This window comes from Anguilla anguilla, chromosome 4 (assembly GCF_013347855.1).
Source record: "Anguilla anguilla isolate fAngAng1 chromosome 4, fAngAng1.pri, whole genome shotgun sequence".
In the NCBI taxonomy this organism is placed as follows: domain Eukaryota; kingdom Metazoa; phylum Chordata; class Actinopteri; order Anguilliformes; family Anguillidae; genus Anguilla; species Anguilla anguilla.
The window spans coordinates 41,028,754-41,050,899 of NC_049204.1; the positions used below are offsets into that span (position 1 = coordinate 41,028,754).

At 41.0% G+C, this 22,146-nt stretch overlaps 1 protein-coding gene across 5 annotated transcripts in view; it reads right to left on the bottom strand.

Moving 5' to 3' along the window:
• Positions 1 to 346: 346 nt before the first annotated feature.
• The window catches only part of sh3kbp1 (SH3-domain kinase binding protein 1), a 124,745-nt gene continuing 102,945 nt past the window's right edge, over positions 347 to 22,146 (bottom strand). For 4 of the 5 annotated variants that reach the window (XM_035412887.1, XM_035412886.1, XM_035412889.1 and 1 more), the window contains 9 exons: positions 21,418 to 21,469; positions 16,731 to 16,802; positions 16,290 to 16,449; positions 14,752 to 14,825; positions 9,769 to 9,878; positions 4,645 to 4,767; positions 2,314 to 2,567; positions 2,082 to 2,145; positions 347 to 1,164 (listed from right to left, as the gene is read on the bottom strand). In XM_035412887.1, the coding sequence (XP_035268778.1) occupies positions 1,126 to 1,164; positions 2,082 to 2,145; positions 2,314 to 2,567; positions 4,645 to 4,767; positions 9,769 to 9,878; positions 14,752 to 14,825; positions 16,290 to 16,449; positions 16,731 to 16,802; positions 21,418 to 21,469 (948 nt within the window). In that variant the 3' untranslated portion in view covers positions 347 to 1,125. The remainder of the gene's footprint in view (positions 1,165 to 2,081; positions 2,146 to 2,313; positions 2,568 to 4,644; positions 4,768 to 9,768; positions 9,879 to 14,751; positions 14,826 to 16,289; positions 16,450 to 16,730; positions 16,803 to 21,417; positions 21,470 to 22,146) is intronic. The other variant, XM_035412888.1, reaches the window with a different exon arrangement.

Sequence of the window (22,146 nt, forward strand, 5' to 3'; positions counted from 1 at the left end):
ACAGCTAAAATATCTCTGCTGACGTCTGACCTTTCAGAGGATCACACAGCTGCCACAGGCTATTAAAGGCATATACTACCTGCTGGTCTTAGATCAGTTTCAGATAAATGTATAAAAGGCTGTAACTGAGATCAGGTTCTTGGTTAGCTGATCCTAGGTCAGCATTTGTGTGCATGTTTGTGGGTTCTTGCAATGCTGTTTGCCAAGATGCATCTCCAAGACAGCTCTATTGTGGCACCTAGTGGCCACAAGAAAAAAGAAACACAGGAACTGCTGCAGCGGAGAGGTCTTGGACTGACAGATACACAACCCCAGTATTCTATGGCAGAAATTGGAACATCGGGCATAATCCAAGATGTTGGTTGTGTTTTAATTTTTAATAATTTTTTTTCACACATTATAATATAAAAGTGTATATAGAAGATTTCTGCAAAAGAAATAACCAAGTCAGAAAAAACAAACAAGATTTTCTCATCACCGAAGACAGAAAGGAAAAAGTATAGAAGAAGGCCTCAGTGTTAGGTTGTCATGGAGACTTGTAGCACATTAAATAGTTGTGTCCAGGTGTCCATTATAAACAGTTTTGTCTGTGCATATGTACATACACACACACACACACACGCATGTGCACACATGCACACACACACACACATACAATATCTCAAAAAAATTAAAATAACAAACACCACACACGTGGCAAAGAAAAATATTTAACTTGTGAACTTTTTTTAGTGAAATGCAAGTTTCTGCTTTTATTTCATTTAAGTATAATCAAAAATAGTACCAGTGTGGTATCATGGTAACCACAATTCTTTGTAAATGTTCTACAAAAGGAGTGAATTGTGATGGCAACAGTCAATGCCAATGACTGCAGCCATTCACTCCCATGTCACATGGGCATGCCCCTTCAGCCCTGTTTGTGACTCATGCATTACACAAAAAATAGGCTCTAAAAACAACGTACAAATAAAACAAAAGTTTCAAAATGGGGGTAATAGGGCATTTCTGTGACACTGTTAATTTTGTGTTTTGTTTGGGTTTTTTTGTATTTGGCACAAACTATTTTGGCTGTGGCGTGGATTGCTGCAAGTCTGTATCTGTGTGACACTTCCAGCAAGAGCCTGTTCATTTGGACAAGACCTTCTTTATATGCTCCACCTCCATCTGCAACACAAGAACATGGCAGTGTCTACGTCACAACACAGTAGAGTGCCTGCATTAAAGGATCATTCAACTTCTTTTAACCAGCCTTATTTTAATGGTATTTTCCATCATTCCTATTGGTTCTGATAGTATTTTATGCACCTGCTTCATTGAGTTTTTATTTATTCATTTTAAGTTTTCTTTCTCCATGCCAGTAGCTTCACAACAGCATCTAGCATATAAAGATACAGGTTCATTTACCTCAAACAAGTCCAGTTGTAAGTACGGCAGGTCAATTCTGCAAGTTGAAATGGAATTATTTTCACTTTCAATTTCAGCGAATAAATTTCAACTTTCAAATTAGTTTTCACTTACAAATAAAATGTTTAGATAAACTGGGCTTGTGTGAGGTAAACAGAACCTGTCTCTTGATATGATATCACTGTAAAGGAAAAAACCAAAAAACCTGACAAAGAAGCAGGTGCATAAAATACTATCAGAACCGATAGGAATGATGGACAATACTAGGAAAATAAGAGCCATGTTCAACAAAACCAGAATAATCCTTTAACAAATTTGGAACACAGCACAGTGCTTACCTCAGAACACAGAAGAGTGGCTACATTAACACACTTAACACGGCATAACACCTACATTAGGAAACCACACAACCGTTCAGACATATTTTCTTAACATGATAAAAAATGGTAATTGGGAATACTGCTGGCATGTAGTCAGCTGATAGATACCTAAACTATTTAACTGTGCAGAGCTGGTGTACAGTATATATCCACTCTAATTATGAACAGGTGGTATAAATTCCAAATGGTTTACCAGTGCAGATCTGGAATATACCCCAAGTCTACCAATGCAATATTGGTCTGCTGATGTCACATGCATGTAATTACAGTGTCACACCTGCATAACATCAAGCACACCTGTAGTGACAGACGGATCCTCTTCTCTTCATCAAGCTCACTCATAAGCTGTTTAATTTCTTTTCTAAGAGGCAAAAGAACATCAGTTAGACACATTTGTACACAAACACACACACACACATACACATACACACAAACACAACACATACTCCCTTACTACCCACCACAACCCATCGGTATGTTCTGACCCACATTTGTGTACCACTGCCCTAGACAGTGCCCCCCGCCGTACTTGTGCTGGTTCTTCATCATCTCAATGCTTCCTCTCAGGTCCTTCAGTTGGGTCCTCAGCTCCTCCAGGGTTGGGGGCCCCTGGGGACCCAGCTCACTCTTTGGCTTGGTGTCCGGGGTGGAGGGTGAGGGGGGACGCAAAGCAGTGCCGATGGGGGTGGGGAGCAGTGAGGACAGACCAGAGGGGATAGCGCCGCTGGAAGACGAGGGAGGCACCGCAGGCTTGGGCGGCAGTGGCGTCTTATTGTCGGGACCCTGTGGAGACACCCCAGCAGGTAAAGACGTGCCAAAGTCATCAACACATTCAACACACCCTCAAATTAAGACATTCAGCTCCTCATCAAATCACTACTCAATATACCTCCAAATCATCACATTCAGCAAATCCCCAAATCAACACTCAATATACCCCCAAACGACCACATTCAACACAATTCATGTTAAGCAAACACCGCTAGGGCAAAGTTACAATCAAATATGCGGCATCATCAGGGCAGATGCTTCAAGACCTGTGAAAAAAGGAAAAGAAGGATTCTTTTTTTAAAAATACAACATTGAGGTGTTGTCTGAAAACGTGCATTTTTAGAAATTTGTGGAAATTAGGCATAATATCTGCCTTCCTGACTGACTAGGAAGGTTGAGGGCACAGAAAAGCTGAACTCATGAGGAGCAGCTGCAGCTTGAAGGGACGGGATAGCCAGCTAGTTAGAGGGCGTTGAACAGAGAGGTCTGTTTGGAGTGTAAGGTGTAGAAGATAGGAGATCGTATCTTGTCTGAATATAAGAAGGGGCAATACCATTCACAGCTTGGTATGCCAATGTAAGAGAACTGAGCTGTGGGCAGCCACCAGAAGTCAGTGAAGGGTGTTCAAAAGTGGTGCTACACGAGTGAATCACCACAATGAACACATTAGTAGTGTCCCAATACAAAGTCAGCTGCCTCAGAAGCCAGCATTTGAAGGCAGCATTTTCACAATTTTTCGCACTTGTCCTTCATAGGCATGTCCCAAACCGAACTCACCAAAAATGGTGAAATTTGGTATAATTTTAAGGCAACATCTGGTGCATCCTTTAGCAGGAAGGATATCCCATAGGTTGTTGCGATTTTCTCAGACTTTTCACTTCCGTTAAATTAATGGTGGCTCAAACCAGCGAAGCAGTTGAAATATATACAGTGAACTCGATAATTTGTTATAGTCACATCTAAAAGTACATTGACAAAATCTGTATTTACTTTCCAACTGGGTCTCTCAGTTGGAAAGTAAAAGCCATCAGCTGTAACAGTAAACACTAATCTTGTGTGGGTATGTAAATGTTCTGTGACATCATATTGCCTTCAAAGAGCGTCCCAAATTCATTGCCTTTTGAGGTTCCTTTTCTGTTGGATGCTGCCTTCAGAGGGAGATCAATGGTATAATGTCTCTGATTTAGATCCACACAATCTATAATAAATATGAAAAATAAATATGAAGAGCGCATGGAGAAGAAATTCTTCTCAAATGGTTCTATGGGTTCGATGCAAAGACAAAGAGCAAAGTCTTCTTTGTATTTTGCAACATTCTGGGAAAATCCAGCAGTGGCAGGCCTGTACATTCACCTCAGGTTTCCACGAGGAAGGCTTTAGCAAATATAACAAAAATTTCATTTACTATGTTGACCACATTCAATAAACCCTGAATTCGCCAAATTCAGTGTATCTCCAAATCACCACATTCAAGAGCCCCCAAAATCACCCATCAAAGCACTTTAAAAAAAAAAAAACCCATTCCAAAATCATACCTTTCAACACCCTGCAAAACCCCAAGCACAATGCACCCCCAAATTGGTGTACTCGATACCCTTAAACTCCAAAACACAATTACCTAAATCAAGACATAATGCTTACAATAAGTGAAAAACAACACACAATCTGTACTCAAGGATATCGTACACACCACACATTCATCATCACATACAATATACCTCTACTCAGCAATTGAACTGGAAAAATACGCATATTCTGAGCACACAACCGGAGCACACATACAATAAATCTCAACACACACACATGTAAACACATCCAAAAACACATACAAGAACATTTACACATCCCAGATGGTCTCCACTCTCCCTCTCATCCGAAAAAAGCACACACGCATTGTATGAAACCATACTTCCTGTCCATCAGCACTTTTGTAGGAGCTGATATTTCAATGGCACCTTAATACTGTCATCTGGCCCCTAACCCCATCATACCCCATTAAAAGGGTCTCAGTCTCCATCTTCATTGACTAGGCAACAGGTTGGGTATGGGTGTGCATGCAGGTAGGGGGTGAGGTTGGGGTGGGGGGTACCTTCTTGTTGCCCTCGAAAGCTTTGGGAGAAGGGGAGTCCAGCTCCTCCTTTCCCTTGTCCTTCTCTCGTCTCTCCTCCTCTGGGCTGGGGTAGTCCAGGAGATCTGGGCTGGAGAGAGAGGACTAAAGGAGAGAGATATGGAGGAAAAGAAAGAAAAAAGGGTGGTGTTAGTGTTGGACAGAGACACAGGGTGGGGGGAGACAGAGAAAGGGACAACAAGCCCCTCTCGGTAGGATTAGTAAGTATATACTTTGTGGTTAAAACAACCTGGATGAAAAAAAAATGCCTTTAGCAATGACAGTGGGGAAACTGAGGTGAAGAGAGAGGAGATATTGCACAAGGTCACCAGAGAACGTACCTATTGCACAAGGTCACCAGAGAACGACATATAGCATTCTGTCAAAACACACCCAATATGAGCATTCATGTTTCTGTATAGCTTTTGCCAAGAGAGGTAAGAGGAGGAGCCAGTCAAAGGTAAGGATAGGGACCAGAGAGTGGTAAGGGTAGGGATCAGTCAGCGGTGAGAGTAGGGGTCAGTCAGAGGTAAGGGTAGGGATCAGAGAGGAGAGGGTAGGGTCAGTCAGAGGTGAGAGTAGGGGTCAGTCAGAGGTAAGGGTAGAGGTCAGAGAGAGGAAAAGGCAGGGGTCAGAGAAAGTTACGAGTACAGGTCAGTTAGAGGTAAGGGTAGAGGTCAGTCAGAGGTGAGAGTAGGGATCAGTCAGAGTTAAGGGTAGGGGTCAGTCAGAGGTAAGGTAGGGGTCAGTCAGAGGTGAGAGTAGGGGGTCAGTTAGAGGTCAGGGTACGGGTCAGTGAGAGGTGAGAGTTGGAGTCAGGCAGAGGTAAGGTTTGGGGCCAGTCAGAAGTAAAGGCTGCTGCATACTCTCCGCGTTCCGCGTCCGCGGACAGCTGCGGACTTGTACCGGTAGCGCGGACGTGCACGCGGTCCATTCATACTACAATTGAGGGTCCGCATCGGTCTGGCATTCCGCGCATGCGCATTTCACAGAGTGAATTGTGTGAAAACTTTCGGTTACGCTGACCTATAAAACGCTATTCCAAAAGCAAAATTAGACATGCTATACAAGCTTATACTCTCACCTACTGAATAAATGAATTGTCAATCACGACAGACTGTACTAAAAAGGGTGACAACGCCGCAAACAACCGGTGTGGTATTACGCACAGCTATTTTGGAAGGTACCCAGACATCACAAATGCGCATGTATTTCACAACCGGATTGTCCAAGACAATATATGACCACTCAGTCTCAAAAGGGACATCTCTACGTGTAAAACCAATGGGAAGGTTGTATATTTATTCAATATTTAGTCCCAGATATTGACTGTAGAATGACATGGTATCATTTTAAAAAACTTTGTCTCGTTTATTTCTTTATTCAGTGAGCAGCGTTTTCACTGCTGTATTGGCATATCTTAGGGCTATTGAAGGGTTTATCTTGTTGCTATGACAGAATACAATTTTTGAGTGGTGAAAGAATATTTTTATGAATACCCATATAGACAATATAAATGTGGGTAACGGCGGATCTCCTTGCACAACCTCTCTTTAAAACAAGCATCCATTTTGTTATCTGTAGCATGCGCAGTCGGCGCGCTTGCTATGCGTACAGTCCGCGCGGTCACAAATTTTGGGCTGCGCGCGGACGTCCACATAGGGGTCCGCGTGGACCCTCTGGACATGGGCAGATGACGTCATTTACGCCACACGGACCAAAGTGGACCCTTGCGGACACGCGGACGCGGAAAGTATGAATTAGACTTAAGGGTAGCGGCAAAAAAGGTAAAAAATATATTAAATAGAGCGAGAAATTGGTGGTAAATTAACAGTAAATCAAAACAATCTATGCATTAAATACACAGCATAATAATTTGCCTGGGTGATTTTATAATTTTGTGTAGTAGATTGTATAGTATATTTACAGTAAACAATGTTAATATAGTCACAGATATCTTATACAATTAAAAACCACACGCTGTTTACCTTTCTATGTATTTCCCTTAGAAATGCACTTAAGGGCCTGTTGAGGGTATATGCAGTTCAATCAAACCAGACAATTTAATCAAACAAGACTTAAAGGTCTTTAAGTCAGAAAAATCCAAGAAACAGGTGTGGGCCAGACAATTGTGGAGTCCAGATTGGAGATAGGAGCTTGTCTTAAAGTGTAAGGGAACTCACTCTTTGCCACTAATCTGTTAGTCTCCAACTTCAGAATCTTCACTGTTTTATACAATAAATAAAATACAACCAGTGCAAGTTTGTAAATAATTCAGTGAATAGAGCAGTGGTTCTTGTTTACCCCCCACATAACATCAGAAATAGCTATGAAAGCCACAAAGAAATCCAAAGAACAAAATGATGAAGAAACTCTAAAAAAATATGTTCAACAATTTTAATTAAGCAAGATTAGCTGTTGCCAATACAAACATACAGAAGGGTCCCCAGGGCTGAAACTGAACACCAAATAGAGGAATATCATAAGACTTCATTTTTGGAATAGAGCTATTATAAAAAATGTCCCAGTGTTTCAGTGCAGATTCAGCTACATTTTTTAAAAAGCAATGGCATTTACTGCAATAGAACAGTGCATAAAACCAAATAATCTATTATAGATAACCTATAATAGGCTATGGTGTTTTGGTGTCTTTTCACACCTGTATAATATTGTGCATCAATAAATCAAGAACCTTACTTGCAACGTTCCAGGTTTGTTGCTAATAAAATATCGGGCTTGAAGTAAATCAAGCCATTTAAAAAATTTCAAGAGCAATGGAATCGAAATATAAAAAACTTGTCTAGGTGATTTTTTGTATAATCAATGGAAACCAGTGAAGCAAAATGAATTAACTCTTTAATTTTATCAGGATGGTCAGAAGTCATCTTGAAGAAAAACAGCCTATTTTCGTGAGGGAGTTATAGTGTCCTGTGCTATGGCAAACATTAAACTGAATTTAAGATTGACTAAGTACAAAGCAAACAGAGCATTTACCATGAAAAGACAAGCATTTTAAAAGTGGTGTGACCAATAAATAACAACCAGGAGTGTCAAGAGGGTTTGAATACAGTATGCCCTTAAAAAGTCTGTGTTTGTTAGAATCTGACCCTTTGTTTTTTATTTTTGTCATTTATTTCTTACGCATGAATTACAAATGAAATATCACACAACACAAAGGTGGTGCTATATCCAACTTAGATGTGTGGCTTTGTATCAGATGTTTAACTTTTAATATGCTTTTAAATCTTTACTTTCCACTTTTTAATATCAGAATAACCAGTCCATATCACCATTTGTGGGAAACAACAATTGTTTGTGGCATACATGTTTGTGTGTTATGCAAGTGTACTAGGGTGTGTGCATGTGTGTTATTTAGGGATTTATAGTGAGCGTTTGTGTGTTATGCAGGTGTACTAGGGTGTGTGCATTGGTGTTATTTAGGGATTTATAGTGAGCTCCCCTAACGATTAGGACAAATACATTTTTTTCTTGATTTGGCTCTGCACTCCAAAATTTTAGATTTGTAATAATCAATTCACATCTGGTTAAAATGCACACTCTCACCTTTATTTAAGGGTATTTTTATACACTTATGGTTTCACCATGTAGAAATAACAGCACTTTTTATACAAAGCCCAATTTCAGGGTACCATAATGTTTTGGACATGTAAATGAAAGTAGTCACATATGCTTTGCATGTAATGACTGCTTGAAATCTGTGACCCATAGACATCACCAGGTACTGAGTAGCATCTCTTGTGATACTCTGCCCAGCCTGTACTGCAGCCATTTTTAGCTCCTGCTTGTTTAAGGGGCTAATTGCTTTAAGTTTTCCTTTCAGCATATGAAACGCATGTTCAATTGGATTCAGAACAGGTTACTGACTTGGCCCGCAAATAATTTTTCAGTTTTCGGCTTTTAAAAACTTTGTTGACCTTTTGCAGTATGTTTGGAATCATTGTCTGCTGTAGGATGATGCTCCATCCAATGAGTTGGGAGGTATTTGCTGGAAATTGAGCATATTAAATGCTCTGTACACTTCAAAATTAATTCTGATGCTGCTATCAGCAGTTACATCATCAATGAAGACAAATGAGCCAGTACCTGTGGCAGCTATACATGCCCAAACCATAACACCCCCACCACGTTTCACAGATGAAGGGGGGTGCGTTGGATCTTGGGCGGTTCCTTTGGACGTCTCATCTGTCCACTTTTTCCAGCACTCTGCAGGCTCTTTTAGGCACTTCTTAGCGAACTGTAGCTTGGCCATCCTGTTTTTGCAGCTAACTAGTGTGTCATATCTGGCAGTGTAGCCTCTGTAGTTCTGTTTGTAAAGTCGTCTGCAGACAGTAGTCTTCCTTGGCCAACAGGTCCTTTGTGATTACTGAGCTCACTAGTGCTTTCTTTCTTCTTAATTATGTTACAAATAGGTCATTTTGATAAGCTTAATGTTTTGTGTATATCTCTGACTGTTTTTTTTTTCTTATTTCTCAGCCTCATAATGGCTTCATTCACTTTACTCGCCCTCATGCTGACACCAAAAACAGACTCCAAAGGCAATCAAAAGCCTAGAATCAAGACTAGATAGTGAAATCTCTTTTATATATCTGTACTGAGGAAGCAATTGTCCCAAACATTAGGATACCCTGAAATGAGGGGGACCACATATAAAAAGGGCTGTAATTTCTACATGGTGAAACCAAAATATATAAAAGGCTTTTGATAAAGGCTGAGACTCTGCACTTTGCACTTTAACCACACGTGATTGCTTGCTTATAAATCCAAAAATGTGGAGCCTAATCAAAAAAAAAGGTCCCAAACATTATGCAGCGCATTATGCGTATATGCTTGCTTGCTATGCTATTGTCTTTGGTCTGTTTGTTTGTGTTTGTGTGCACATGTATGTGTGTTTGTGTGTGTGCCATTCCCAAGCTCTCCTCCCATAGAGGAGGTTTAAATTTATCTCAAGGACAAGCTGGGTGCAGAAGCAGCACCACTCCAGAAGCAGTAAACAAAAGGCAGGTGACATGGTGTGTTTTGCACCAGCCCTGCACAGTGATGCCATCACACCATTGCCACAGCGCAGTTCCCCACCAGTCTACTCACAGACGTGAAGATCTGTGACCGCGGCCGTCTGTCTGTGACACGGGGTCGAGACGCTGTTGGGTGGTTTAACTTCTCCGTGGACGATACGATGGAGTCAAAGTCCTCGACTTCTTCAAAAAAATGAGATCACAAAATTACATCAATACACAGTAGCCTACATAACCCATTCACACAGCTGGGTTTTCAGGTGGACTTCAGGTATAGCTTGAACTTTGACCTTTACCCAAAGAAGTCAACAATACTTTTACCCCTCAGAAAAAAGCAGTACACAAAAACTGGACCAGAGGTTCTAAATAGTTAGAGATGGTCCTCTCCTGTGTTCTAACATGTGTTCTAACAAAATATTTATTATTTGAGTCCACTTCAAGTAATTCTGTTCTTACTATTTTCCTAATCTAATATTCAAGCAGCTGTGCCTCTAAACCATTGCACTTTTTTATACCATTCATCTAAATTCACTTGACTGATATCTTCCTTGCTTTGAATATGTAAGAATTCCAGGCCATGCCAATGTCAGCTCTGGCCAGTAGCCTCACAGGGCAACACGTGACTGGTTTGAGCAACACCAGGGATGGTCCGGTGTCATTTGGTTTTGATTAGTCTTAACGCTCACTAGCGACCCACACAGGTCAATCAGGCATCCGCTGAGTCCACTTGCTGAGCTGTACATGAAGTGCTTTTCTCTGACTCATGTCAGCGAGAGCCTGACTTGCGAACTGCACTGTGATAAGAAGTGGCAGAGACTTCAGAGGAATATAGTTGTCAGCACTTTCTGGAATTCATAGCAGTGGTTGCAGCAATAAGTGCACATTAATATCACTGGGCATGCCAACTGGAAATAAAAAGAGGAAAAAACATTGAAAAAAAAGCATCTTGTACACAGAGTACTACTCAAATATCTGAATATTCACAAGCAGTGGAGTCCAACTTTGTCTGTATGCTTCCATTCCTTTCACCAGTGTACTCTAGCATACTTTCTCTGGTTACTGAGGATGTTGAGAGGACCATAATCATTGTCTCAGTAATAGAACAATCAAAGAAGAAATCTTTTTAACTGTTTCAAAGCTATTGATAGCTTGGAACCCCGAAAGCAAGCAACTATCAAAGCATCATCGGTGCCAGCTGCGGTTTGCCAGTGTTTAGAAAAACAGGTGTTAAAACAGCCCGCTAACTAAAATTCTTCCCAGGCAGGGTTTCCAAAATCCCATTGTGCAACCCGGTTGGGGGTACATTCCCCATCATCACACACCCCTGCGACTCCCAGGGTCATTTCGCTCCCTATGTTTCTGCCCTTGCAGTGCACTCTTCCAGTGCAATGACAGATACACAGTTGAGCCTGTGGACTGCAGGATTACAAGAAGCAGCGGCTAGCATGCATGCTAGTCTCAGTACACTCCCAAACTGGCAGAGGGTATTCCGAAAATGGGATGGGTTTATGAATGGGTTTGGTTCAAAAAAGGGTCTGCCTTCAATTACTTTTGTCTTAGGAGGTTAAATACTGCACTGTGAGTAGGACAATTTGTGAGAAACATGTATGCATTTACACACGAGAAAAAATGTAAATGTTTACTATGTTAAAAATTCACCAAAAAAATAACAAAAAAGGTTAAATGTAAAGTCAAATCTTGAGTAGGTGCCAGTCTGCTGACATCAGCCTCTTGGATAAAAGTTGATTTACCACTTTGTAAATCAAGCCTAGACAGAGTCAGAACTTGTCCTGAGTTAAAAATAAAAAGTTATCTTAAATTCTTAAATACAGCATATTTCATTTTCATTTTTGTCAAACAGTTTTTATGAAGAGAAGGAAAACTCTTGCACTTAATTTTTTACATGTTTTAATTTAATCCGAGACAAAGACAGAAGTTGAGTGAATCCAGGGAGAACAGATAGAGTGTACAGTGCTAGAGTATGTCATACCTGAACAGTGGATGGAAATACCATTTAGCAGCAGCGGGGATGCCCTCACCCAACAGCCCATAGAATTCTCTACCAACCAGAGGCGCCACTACCACTGAGGTCCCACCCACCAACTGCTCAAACTCATTAATGATGTAACGGTTCATCTTATACTAATGGCTCAGTACCAGGCTGTGGTTGCCTGTATTTAGGCCAGAAATAAAGGGTAATGTCAGCAAGCCAACTGGCACCTGGGCTAATAACATGGGGCCACAGAGGCAGGGGAAGATGACAGTAATGAGTATTGGACTTCATGCACAGACAAGCATGCTGAGATGGAGTGTGAGAGGGAAAACGGTGAGAGAAAAGGAGATGAGAGGGAGGGAGCTAGTAGAGGAAGCGGAAGAGGGAAAGAGGGGGAAACTGAGAGAAGGAGAGGGAAGGAGAGAGGCGGGGTTGGGAAAGGGCCTTACCAGCGGTGAGCGCAGAGCTGAAGTTGCCCATAGCGACAAAGCGAGAAAGTGATAGAATGCTAGGAGCTGGGTGACAGATGATGTGAAACGAAAAGAAAACCGCAACAAGAAAGGACAGTCTGGAAGCAATGATAGAGAAGAATAAGTCAGTAACCATCTGCTCCCAGGGGATACAGTAATCAAGTCTGTAAAAGTTATACACACCTGCACTTTCCCGTTAAACCCAACTACAAAATAAGGACAGAAATAAGGAACTAACAACAATAATGGCTATCACAGCTTTTGAACTAGGGAGATAGGAAATGAAAGTGTGAAAGAGGGACACAACTGAATATTATGAAATCTGGAAAGTTGCATAAAAAGCTTCCTTTGGTTGGTGCAGTACAGGAGAAGTCCAAAGAGAGCCCCTTTAGATGAATTGACCTGATTGGCCCACTCTGAACATGAACCTGACTGGATGTATTAATACATGACTCCACCCCTTTTAAACACCAACTCACTCGACTGGAACAAGCAGTGGCCAATAAGTGGATCTTCGCTGTGACTTCTGACCACCCAGTAGTAGCTGTTATAGAAATGATGTTACCCTAACCGGCCACTGTTACTCTAAAATACCCCACAATGCTGCTGTTACCCTGAAAAACTGTCGTCACCCCATTTGGCTGCTTTTACTCTACAACACTGCTATTACAATACATTTACAGTCAGGTCCAGAATTATTGGCACCCTTGATGAAGATGTTTGAAAAAAGACTGCAGAAAACGTGACAGAGAATAATTGTAATTTTTTTAAAAAATGATTAATTCAATAGAATTAATCAAAATTAATATTTTTCAGATTATACATATATTTTATTTAAATTAGGTTCCACATTTATTGAAACCTATGTGATTATGTTACAACATAATCTAAGATGTCTAAGATCCCTAAGAGAAATGAGAACACATTTGGAGGGATCTTGAACCATGCAGAACCTTTTGAGATCTGTGGTACCTTCAGGTATGTTGGCGTCACTGTCATGTTTGAAGGTCCCCATAAGGCCAAGTCTCAGCCTCCTGGCAGAGGCAACTAGATTGTTAGCTAAAATGTACTGGCCGTTTAATTATGCCAATGATCTTTACAGAAGCCCCTGGACCAGTGGCAGCAAGACTGTCCCAAAACATTAATGATACAGCACCTTATCTGATGATAGCTTTGAGGTGTATTTCTTTGTATGCCACCCTTTAAAGTTTCAATTTTGCCCTCACCATAATTTTGACAATTCTGACAATTTTTCTATCTGACCATAGCACCCGGTTCCAGTCATAGTACCAACCTGGCCAAGCCCAGGTGACTGAATTTCTTAGTTACTCTCAGATTGCTATATACAACTCTCCTTAAGAGCATATTGGTATGCGCCGGTGGCGTTTTATGATCAACTGTCATACTGGATGAGCACAAGATAAAACTGAATTCAATTCCTGAACTGTGATCCTTGGGTTCTTCTTTGGCTCCCTCACCATCTTCCTCACCATACACTTGCATCCTCTGAGAAGTTTTCAAGATGTTTTACAAAATTGGATTATTTTGTGTTCCTAGTGGTATATTTCTTTTTTTTTTTTGTAGCCATTACCTGATTTATGTAGGTCAACAATCATCTGCCTCTTGATTTGACAGTCCTTGGGTTTCCCCATGGTAATGGATGATAAAGGGACTTTGCATTTGTGCTACCTCATTTGGCCTTAGCGAAACTTAAAATTCCTTAAGACTGAGATGACGTTAAATAGTATTTTGTTGTAGATTTAACTTTTCTTGATTTCATTTAAAATAATCTTTTGGGGGGGTGGGCAACAATTTTGACACCTAAGTTTTTTAGAAATAACATAACATATTTAGAAAGAATAATTGTTTGAAAATGAAAGTACATAATTTTACGGTACACATTTTTGAGCATAAAATACAACTCACCATCTGTTTTATTTCTTATGCAGAATTTTTTCCTATTTTTTTACTAAGGGTGCCATGGGTGCAAAAAAATCCTCCCATACACCACCCTGCTCCTACACCCGCCCGAACTATACACCACCCTGGTCCTACATTCGCCCAAACTATACACCACCCTGCTCCTACACCCACCTAAACTATACACCACCCGGCTCATAAATTATACGCCATCCCGATTCCATGCTACCTACAAAATCTCCACCACCCTGACCCCACACCCCCTCAAACTCTGATCTCACACGATTCAACCCCTACGTCACATTGCCCCCACACACCACTAAATCCTACAGTACCTTGATCCAAAAACCCCACAAATTCTAAACCATCCTCATTTGACACTTCTATACACTACACCAGCCTGTGACTCATGCCCCCTATTTCTACCGACTTTACCCCTTCTAATTCCACACCCCCCAACTGGCTCTACACTCCTCCCTTTTCTTCACACCATTCTTAAATTTGGAACTTAAAACCATCCCTTGAACTTAACACTCCCCCCTAGAGGGAATAAAAACACAGTGTTAGTGGAATGGGCTCTGTGGTAACTCTACACCAGTGTATGTGGGGGTGACGAGAGGTATTGTCAGGACTATGTTTAGCTCAGCACAGGCAGACAGGCGGTCAGACTCACCAATATCATTGGCCCTGTCCAAGGACCCCTTCTCCAGCGACGAACCCCCGCCTTCCCACCTGGGAACCTCACACCTGTGGGCACGGGTGGGTAGGGGGGGAGGTCAGTTTAGATAGATGACCAATTGCCACAAACAACCACAAAAACAGTCAGGGGAACGACAGGGGGAGAGAAAGCACAATGGGAGGAGAAAGAAACAGAACGATATAGACATAAAGAGAAAAACAGATGGAGAGAGAGGGAGAGAAAAAGAGGCAGACAGAGAGAGAGAGGGCAGGATCAAACAGCCTAGAATGCTACTCTCCCTATCCACACACTACTTTCCTCTGACCAATCCCAGCTGAACACAGACCCTCCCCTTGCCTTATATGGATGTGTTCTGCAGCCAATCACCCAGGGGCTGGGAAGACAGCTGAAGCAGTGAGACAGACAACCCTCCCCCCTACATCCCGCTCTCAGTCAATTAAAGCTGCACTGAAAGTTTTGAAAAGGCTTCTTGAGTTTTGTCATCTTTTGATTCCTTCTAAAGGAAAGGAAACAAGGAAAGTAGGAAGGAGAGAACACAAGGAGGGAACAGGCACAGAGGAAAGTGTTCACTACAGTTCCCACATTTTCATTTCTTTCAGTATAATTTTGAAGGAATGAGTACAGCCCAAAGACTTCTTAGTTTTTCTCAGGACCTTCAGTACTTGATCAAGGGACAGATGTAACCTCTTTTTGAAGCCAAATAAAAAAAAATGAATTAATTAATCATCAAACTTAATAACTAAATTACCACTTAATCGGGCAAATGAGTAGAGAGGGCAATGTTTATGCCCATCGATACTTTAACTGCAATGCAGCATTAAATTAAAAAGTCCATCAAAGTACATTAAAATAGTTTCAATTTGCAAGCCATGACTTCCTGATGTCTGTGACCTCTCAACATCATCAGAGTCTGGATACCTTATTTTCAGGTTGTCCTACAAGTGATACAAAAACTCTTTGCATTTGAATGGATCTCTATGAGAATTGGGGGGTGGGACTAGATTCAGCTGTAAATTATGCTGATACAGTATGGAACACATTTGTTGGCTAAATGGCTTTAAGTCATCAAGGGTCCAAGGTATCATATGAGCCTCAAACCACCGTGCTGCTGCCAGATATGCAGTAGGTACTACAAGTGTTGTTTCTCCTGAATATTTTTTCCATTGAGTTCAACAGGAAAATTAATCAGGAGAAACAATGCTTGTAGTATCAGGAAGTCATGGCATGCAAATGATATGCAACCAAATACAAAACATGACTCTTTTATTTGGCATTATGTTAATTTGTCTACTGTATAAGTGAATTTCCCTGTTTCTAGCTTTTCCCCAAACAGTTCACTGCAGCAAAAGTAAACGAGCAAATGGTGGCACAGGAGGTCTCAGGAGTGCATTTGTTTAATTCTTGCTAATTTTCTGACCAATGATTTGTTGTTAAGACCATTAAAAGCTTAATTTTTGCCATTTTGGGCTCGGCCCATTTTTTTGCCCAGGAGTGTATGTGGTAGCACTCACTGGATATTCGGGACAGCAGGCCTCTCTGGTCTCTCTGGGCGTTTTGGGGCAAAGGTGGAAGGCCGACCCAAGGAGTTGTTTGTTTTTGGGGGTAGAGGCTTCTTTGGGGGGATGGCAGGGAGTGCTGGCTTTGGAATGTCCCCAGGCTTCATGTCCTCGCCTGCAACATGAATGCATGCACACACGCACGCACACACAAGCCTCTATTCAGAAGACTGGACTTTTTGTACTACACTACTGCTCAGATACAGTACAAATCTGCAGAGGCTAGAAAGACATCACACTGATATTTGTACAAAAGTGTGGACACGTACACACACACCTACACACAGACAAACACATACACAAACAAACATACAAACTGAGGAAAGTGGGCCAAAGTAGGGCAAAGCGAACAGAGGGTGGCCAGAACAGACCAAAGCAGGCCAGAACAGTTTATACCTTTCTCTTCTCCTCTCTGGGGCAGTGACTCGGGGCGCTCTGGAGGGACCTTTTTAGCATCTGGCTTTTTGTCTGAGGAAGTCAAAGGTCACCAGAGTCAGGTAGACATGATGTCAAGCTTGTACCAGAACAATATGAGATGTTTGTAGCACCTGGCTCAGTCAGTGTGTCAACCACTACTGTGCCATAGAGTAACTAATGAGCACCAGCATAGGACAATTGAGAGGGGCAGGTAAACCATGTAGGTAACTGTGATAACAACATCATTAGTAAACAAAATCACTGGCCTTCAGACCACAACACCAACAGCCAGCATTATCAACACAGAACAAATACAAACACAAACACACATACACACACACAACATAACGACGAGAACAGGCCATTCAGTCCAACTATGCTCGCCATTTTCCTACTAAATTAGTGCTTTGATTACCTACAGACTAGGTAGTATCTAACACTGTATCAAGGATAGTCTTGAAAATCCCCAGGGTTTCTGCCTGTACTATGTGACCTGGCAGGCTATTCCACACTACTCTGCATGAAAAAAAAATCTTCCTAATGTCTGTATGGAATCTACCTTTTGTTAATTTCCATTTATGTCCCCTCGTTCTACTAACAGAACTCAATCTGAAGAATCTCTTGTAGTCACTTTGCTGATCCCATTTATGATTTTAAAAGACTCAATCAAATCAACCGAGTCTCCTTTTACTAAGCTTGAAGAGGTTAAGCATCTTAAGTCTTTCCTCATAGCTTTTATCTTTCATATCAGGAATCAATTGTGTTGCTCTTTTTTGAACTTTTTCCTGGGCCTTCATATCTTTCTTGTAGTACGGTCCCCAGAACTGCACACAATACTCCAAGTGTGGTCTAACAAGTGTATTGTATAAGATAAGTATAACTTCCTTGGATTTATACTCAATACTTTTGGCTATATATCCCAGCATCATGCTGGCCTTTTTTACTGCTACAGCACAGTGCCTAGAACCAGAAAGGCTTTGATCAACCATTACTTCCACGTCTTTTTCAAACTAAGCACATTCCAAATTTGTCCCTCTCATAAGGTAATCCTGCCTAATGTTTTTATTTCCCACATGCAGAACTTTACATTTGGATATATTAAGTTTCTTCTTGGATTACTTTAGTAGCTTCCAAACTATTAGCTGTGCCTCCCAGTTTTGTATCGGAGTGTAGCACAGTGGGTAAGGAACTGGGCTTGTAACCGAAAGGTCGCAGGTTCGATTCCCGGGTAAGGACACTGCCGTTGTACCCTTGAGCAAGGTACTTAACCTGCATTGCTTCAGTATATATCCAGCTGTATAAATGGATACAATGTAAAATGCTATGCTATGTAAAAAGTTGTGTAAGTCGATCTGGATAAGAGCTAAATGCCTGTAATGTAATGTAATGTAATATCGGCAAATTTGGCTAATGTACTATGTCCCTGTCAAGGTCACATACGCACACTCACACTCACAAACACATGTACAGAGGATCCTGACAAGATGTGGAGGCCATTAAAACCAAAGTATAGTTAATGAGAAGTACAACCACTTCTCTGTTTTTGTTTTACCATTTGAAAGCAGGAGAGAAGACATAAAGAATGAATGAGAATCATTGAAGCTCCACCCCAAAGATCATACATGTAAAATTCTAACAAGCAGGGGCATGATATTATTTTCAAATACTATTGACAAAATATCAACATAATAGTTTAAAAAAAATGTATATACATAGGGCAGTTTACACAAAAAGTTGCACAGGCAAATATACAATTAATATTCATCTATGTTGGATGTAGCTCATTGGGTGTATGTGTCAAAGTGACTGTATAACTAGGTTAGGACTTGGTTTATGGCTACCATCGAAGAATCCTTGTATAAAGGAACACCAAAATAATACAAATGAACATAACATAGCATTCAATAAAGATTGTTTGCTACAATGTTCAGCTGAAATACTACTTTTTCATGACCATGCTCAGCCAATCAGCATTAGGAAGCCACAGCGCCTGCTCTCCTCCTAGTTTACTCATCCTGCCGTATAAGTAAACTAAGAACTGTCAGTATTACATTTTTTCCACAATGAAATTAGATTTATCATAAAGTATCTAGTGGACAATGGCCTTTAAGGTGGATTTTATGGTGAGAAATTCATTTTTCAAACTCCATTCATTCATTTTTGGGTCCCATGAAGTCATCCATTTGCTCTGCCCTCTACTGACAACTATAAAGTATTGCAAGAAAAGCAAAACTGAATGGGATTAAAAGAGTGGGATAACTAGTCTGAAAAAGAGTGGGATAACTAGTCTGAAAAACAATGTGATTAAAACCATAGAGACAAACATTTCTCCATATGGTGAAATCAGCCAATAATAATACAGCACTGTAAATGTGAATCAATAAGGGGATAGGAAGGAGTGGTGTTACAGCACACGACAGCTGGAGCACATTCAGAGCCATGCATGCCTTTCTATTTCTCTTTCTCTCCGTATCCCCCAGATTCATATTCAGCTTTACTGGTGAGACGATACATTGGATAATTTTACCAAAGCAAATACTTTGTTAAAATAAAAGACCATAAAATAACAATGCAGTAACTGTGAATGTGAGGTAAAATTCATTCTCTGATCTTAACCACCTGTTGTGAATATTACCAACAAAAAACAACATTTAACAAATAATAGAGGTTTGTCAGTATGCTTAATTTGACACTGACAGAATTAGCCAACCTTCTACCAATTCACTTCAACGATGCTTGATTGCCATGGCTGATTATGAAAATATTGCCAAAGCATGACACTGAAACAAGACACAAGGGTCTCCTCAAGACCCTCTTTCTCATTCCTCTATTCAGCACAATGGTGCTGTATTCACAGGACTAACCATACAGAAATCTTGCCTAAGTATGAAATATAAAATACATATAAAATACATATCTCAACTGTGTTGGTCTGTCTGGCAGAGTTCTTCAATGGTTCAGATCCTATTTGACTGGTCGAGATTTCTTTGTGGCATTGGGTGATCATTCCTCAGGAAAAGTAGAAATAACATGTGGTGTTCCCCAAGGCTCCACCTTGGACCCTATTCTCTTCAGCCTGTACATGTTACCACTGGGCTGTGTCATCAGAAAGCACAAAATTGATTTTCATAGTTATGCTGATGACACCCAATTATATATCTCTATATCCCCAGATAATTTTAGCCCCATTGACACATTAGTGAAGTGTATTTCTGACATAAATGTATGGATTTCAGAAAATTTCCTCCAGTTGAACGAGATTTTAGTCATTGGGGAAAAGGCCCAGAGAGAGAAACTGTCTGTAAAATTACAAATCACTTGCACTCAATACCAAGGACCATGTCAAAAACCTTGGTGTCATTATTGACTCAGACTTAAATTTGGAGGCCCACATTTTCACAAAATTATCTTTTTACCATTTAAGGAATATTGCTAGAGTTTGACCATTTCTCTCTCAGGCTGATACTGAAAAGATAATGCATGCTTTTATTACTAACAGGCTTGATTACTGTCCCTGCATTGGTTGCCTGTTAGTTTTAGAATCGATTTTAAGATCCTTTTATTGATTTTTAAATCACTAAATGGCAATGCACCTGCCTATTTATCCGAAATGCTTTTTAGGTATGTGCCCGGCAGAACCCTTAGATCCTCTGACACTGGTCTCTTAACTGTTCCAAAGACTAGAACAAAAAGGCATGGAGAAGCAGCTTTTAGCTATTATGGTCCTAGCCTTTGGAACAGCCTGCCAAAGGATTTACGGGTTTCTGAATCTGTGGACATTTTTAAAATAAATCTTAAGACACACCTTTTTGGCATTGCTTTTACCTAGGTTTTTGCATTGCTTTTATTTATTTATTAATTATTATTATTATTATTGTTTGTTCATTTTCTCTCTTTTTAATTATAATTAAAATAATTATTTTGAATTATTTTAATTATTCTTTGCAATTATTTTCTGTGAAGCGCATTGAGTTGCACTTACTGTATGAAATGTGCTATACAAATAAAGTTTGATTGATTGATTGAGCTTCTTTCTTCATACAGGGAAGGCTTAATGTAGAACATTTGAAGTCTAATCTGAACTATGGGAGCCCAGTTCTGTGAGGTGCTGGTACACACATGGGGAGGGTGAGCAGAGACAGGCTATTAAGAGCTGCCTGTGAGGATCTACTAACACATTTGAAAGCACGGCACATTCTGAGACTTCTGAGCCGTTGATTAGCAGCAAACTCCACACAGCAATTCTTCTGTTGGCCAGTAGGTGCAGCAACAAGCCAGCCAAAGCACACCTTAGTCTATGGAGTGGGTACCAGCCCATATGATAAAATGAGGGTTACTCTCCGGAAGACAGGAGGAGGGGGAGAGTTGTGCCATCTGCCATAGTTATGTTGTAGTGCTGCCTGGTTGTCAGGTGATTTAAAGTGGATAAAATAAGAGAAAAGGGTGGTCAGGTGATCAGATCCCTTTGTGCTGACAACCAAATACATTCCACCCAAATTCCTGGAATTCAGTAAAGCCATCAGAAGGCAACAACACATAGTGAAAAAGAATGAGATGGTGAGAAAAAAACAGAGAGAGAGCAGGAGGGGTATAGAGCAAGACATGGAGAGAGGTGGAGAGGACAGAAAGAAAAAGAGGGATAGGAGAAGAAAGGAGAGGACTTTACCTGTACTCTGCTTCATGGTGGGAGTGGCTGGGGGTGGGGGTTTCTTAGGTCTCTGTGAAAATAAGGACAGTTTAACAACTCAAACTCCCCCCCTCCCCTCCCCCCATTCAGAAACACAGAGCCTCGGGACAACGGGGTAGACCAGCCCAAACATTGGGTGGGGTGAAGGAGTGAGTCAGGAAGGAGGGGAGTGAGGCAGGGTGTGGTCAAGACCAGTGTTTTACACACTCAACACCAATCATGTTGCAGTGCTGCTTTTTCTGCTGTGTAGAGAAGCATGTGTGTGTGTGTGTGTGTGTGTATACAGGTGTGCATGTGTGCATATGTGTGTGTGTGTGTGTATCAAATCTGAAGGGTGATTGCTCCCCTCACTCACACACTGATAGAGACTGAGACCCTCTGTGTCCATACATGAACCAAGACTCACTCAGTGAGTTATGCCCGTGTCATGAACAACCATTTTAATCTTTACTTTATTACAGCAAACAACAATATCTGTACCCCAGTCACTGTAACTGGCTTTCACTGAAACCGCCTGCCCTCTCCACCACAATGTCCGCCTCCCAAATCACGGCATCCTCTTCATTTGTCACTCTGTCACTGGTTGGCTCGATCATAAGCAGGGCATGACCAACTCAAATCTGAGTGTTCCATGAAGCCCTACCCTGACAAAAATGTCCCCTATTCCCTCCCTAAAACTTTCCCCCACAATCACACATCTTATAAAAC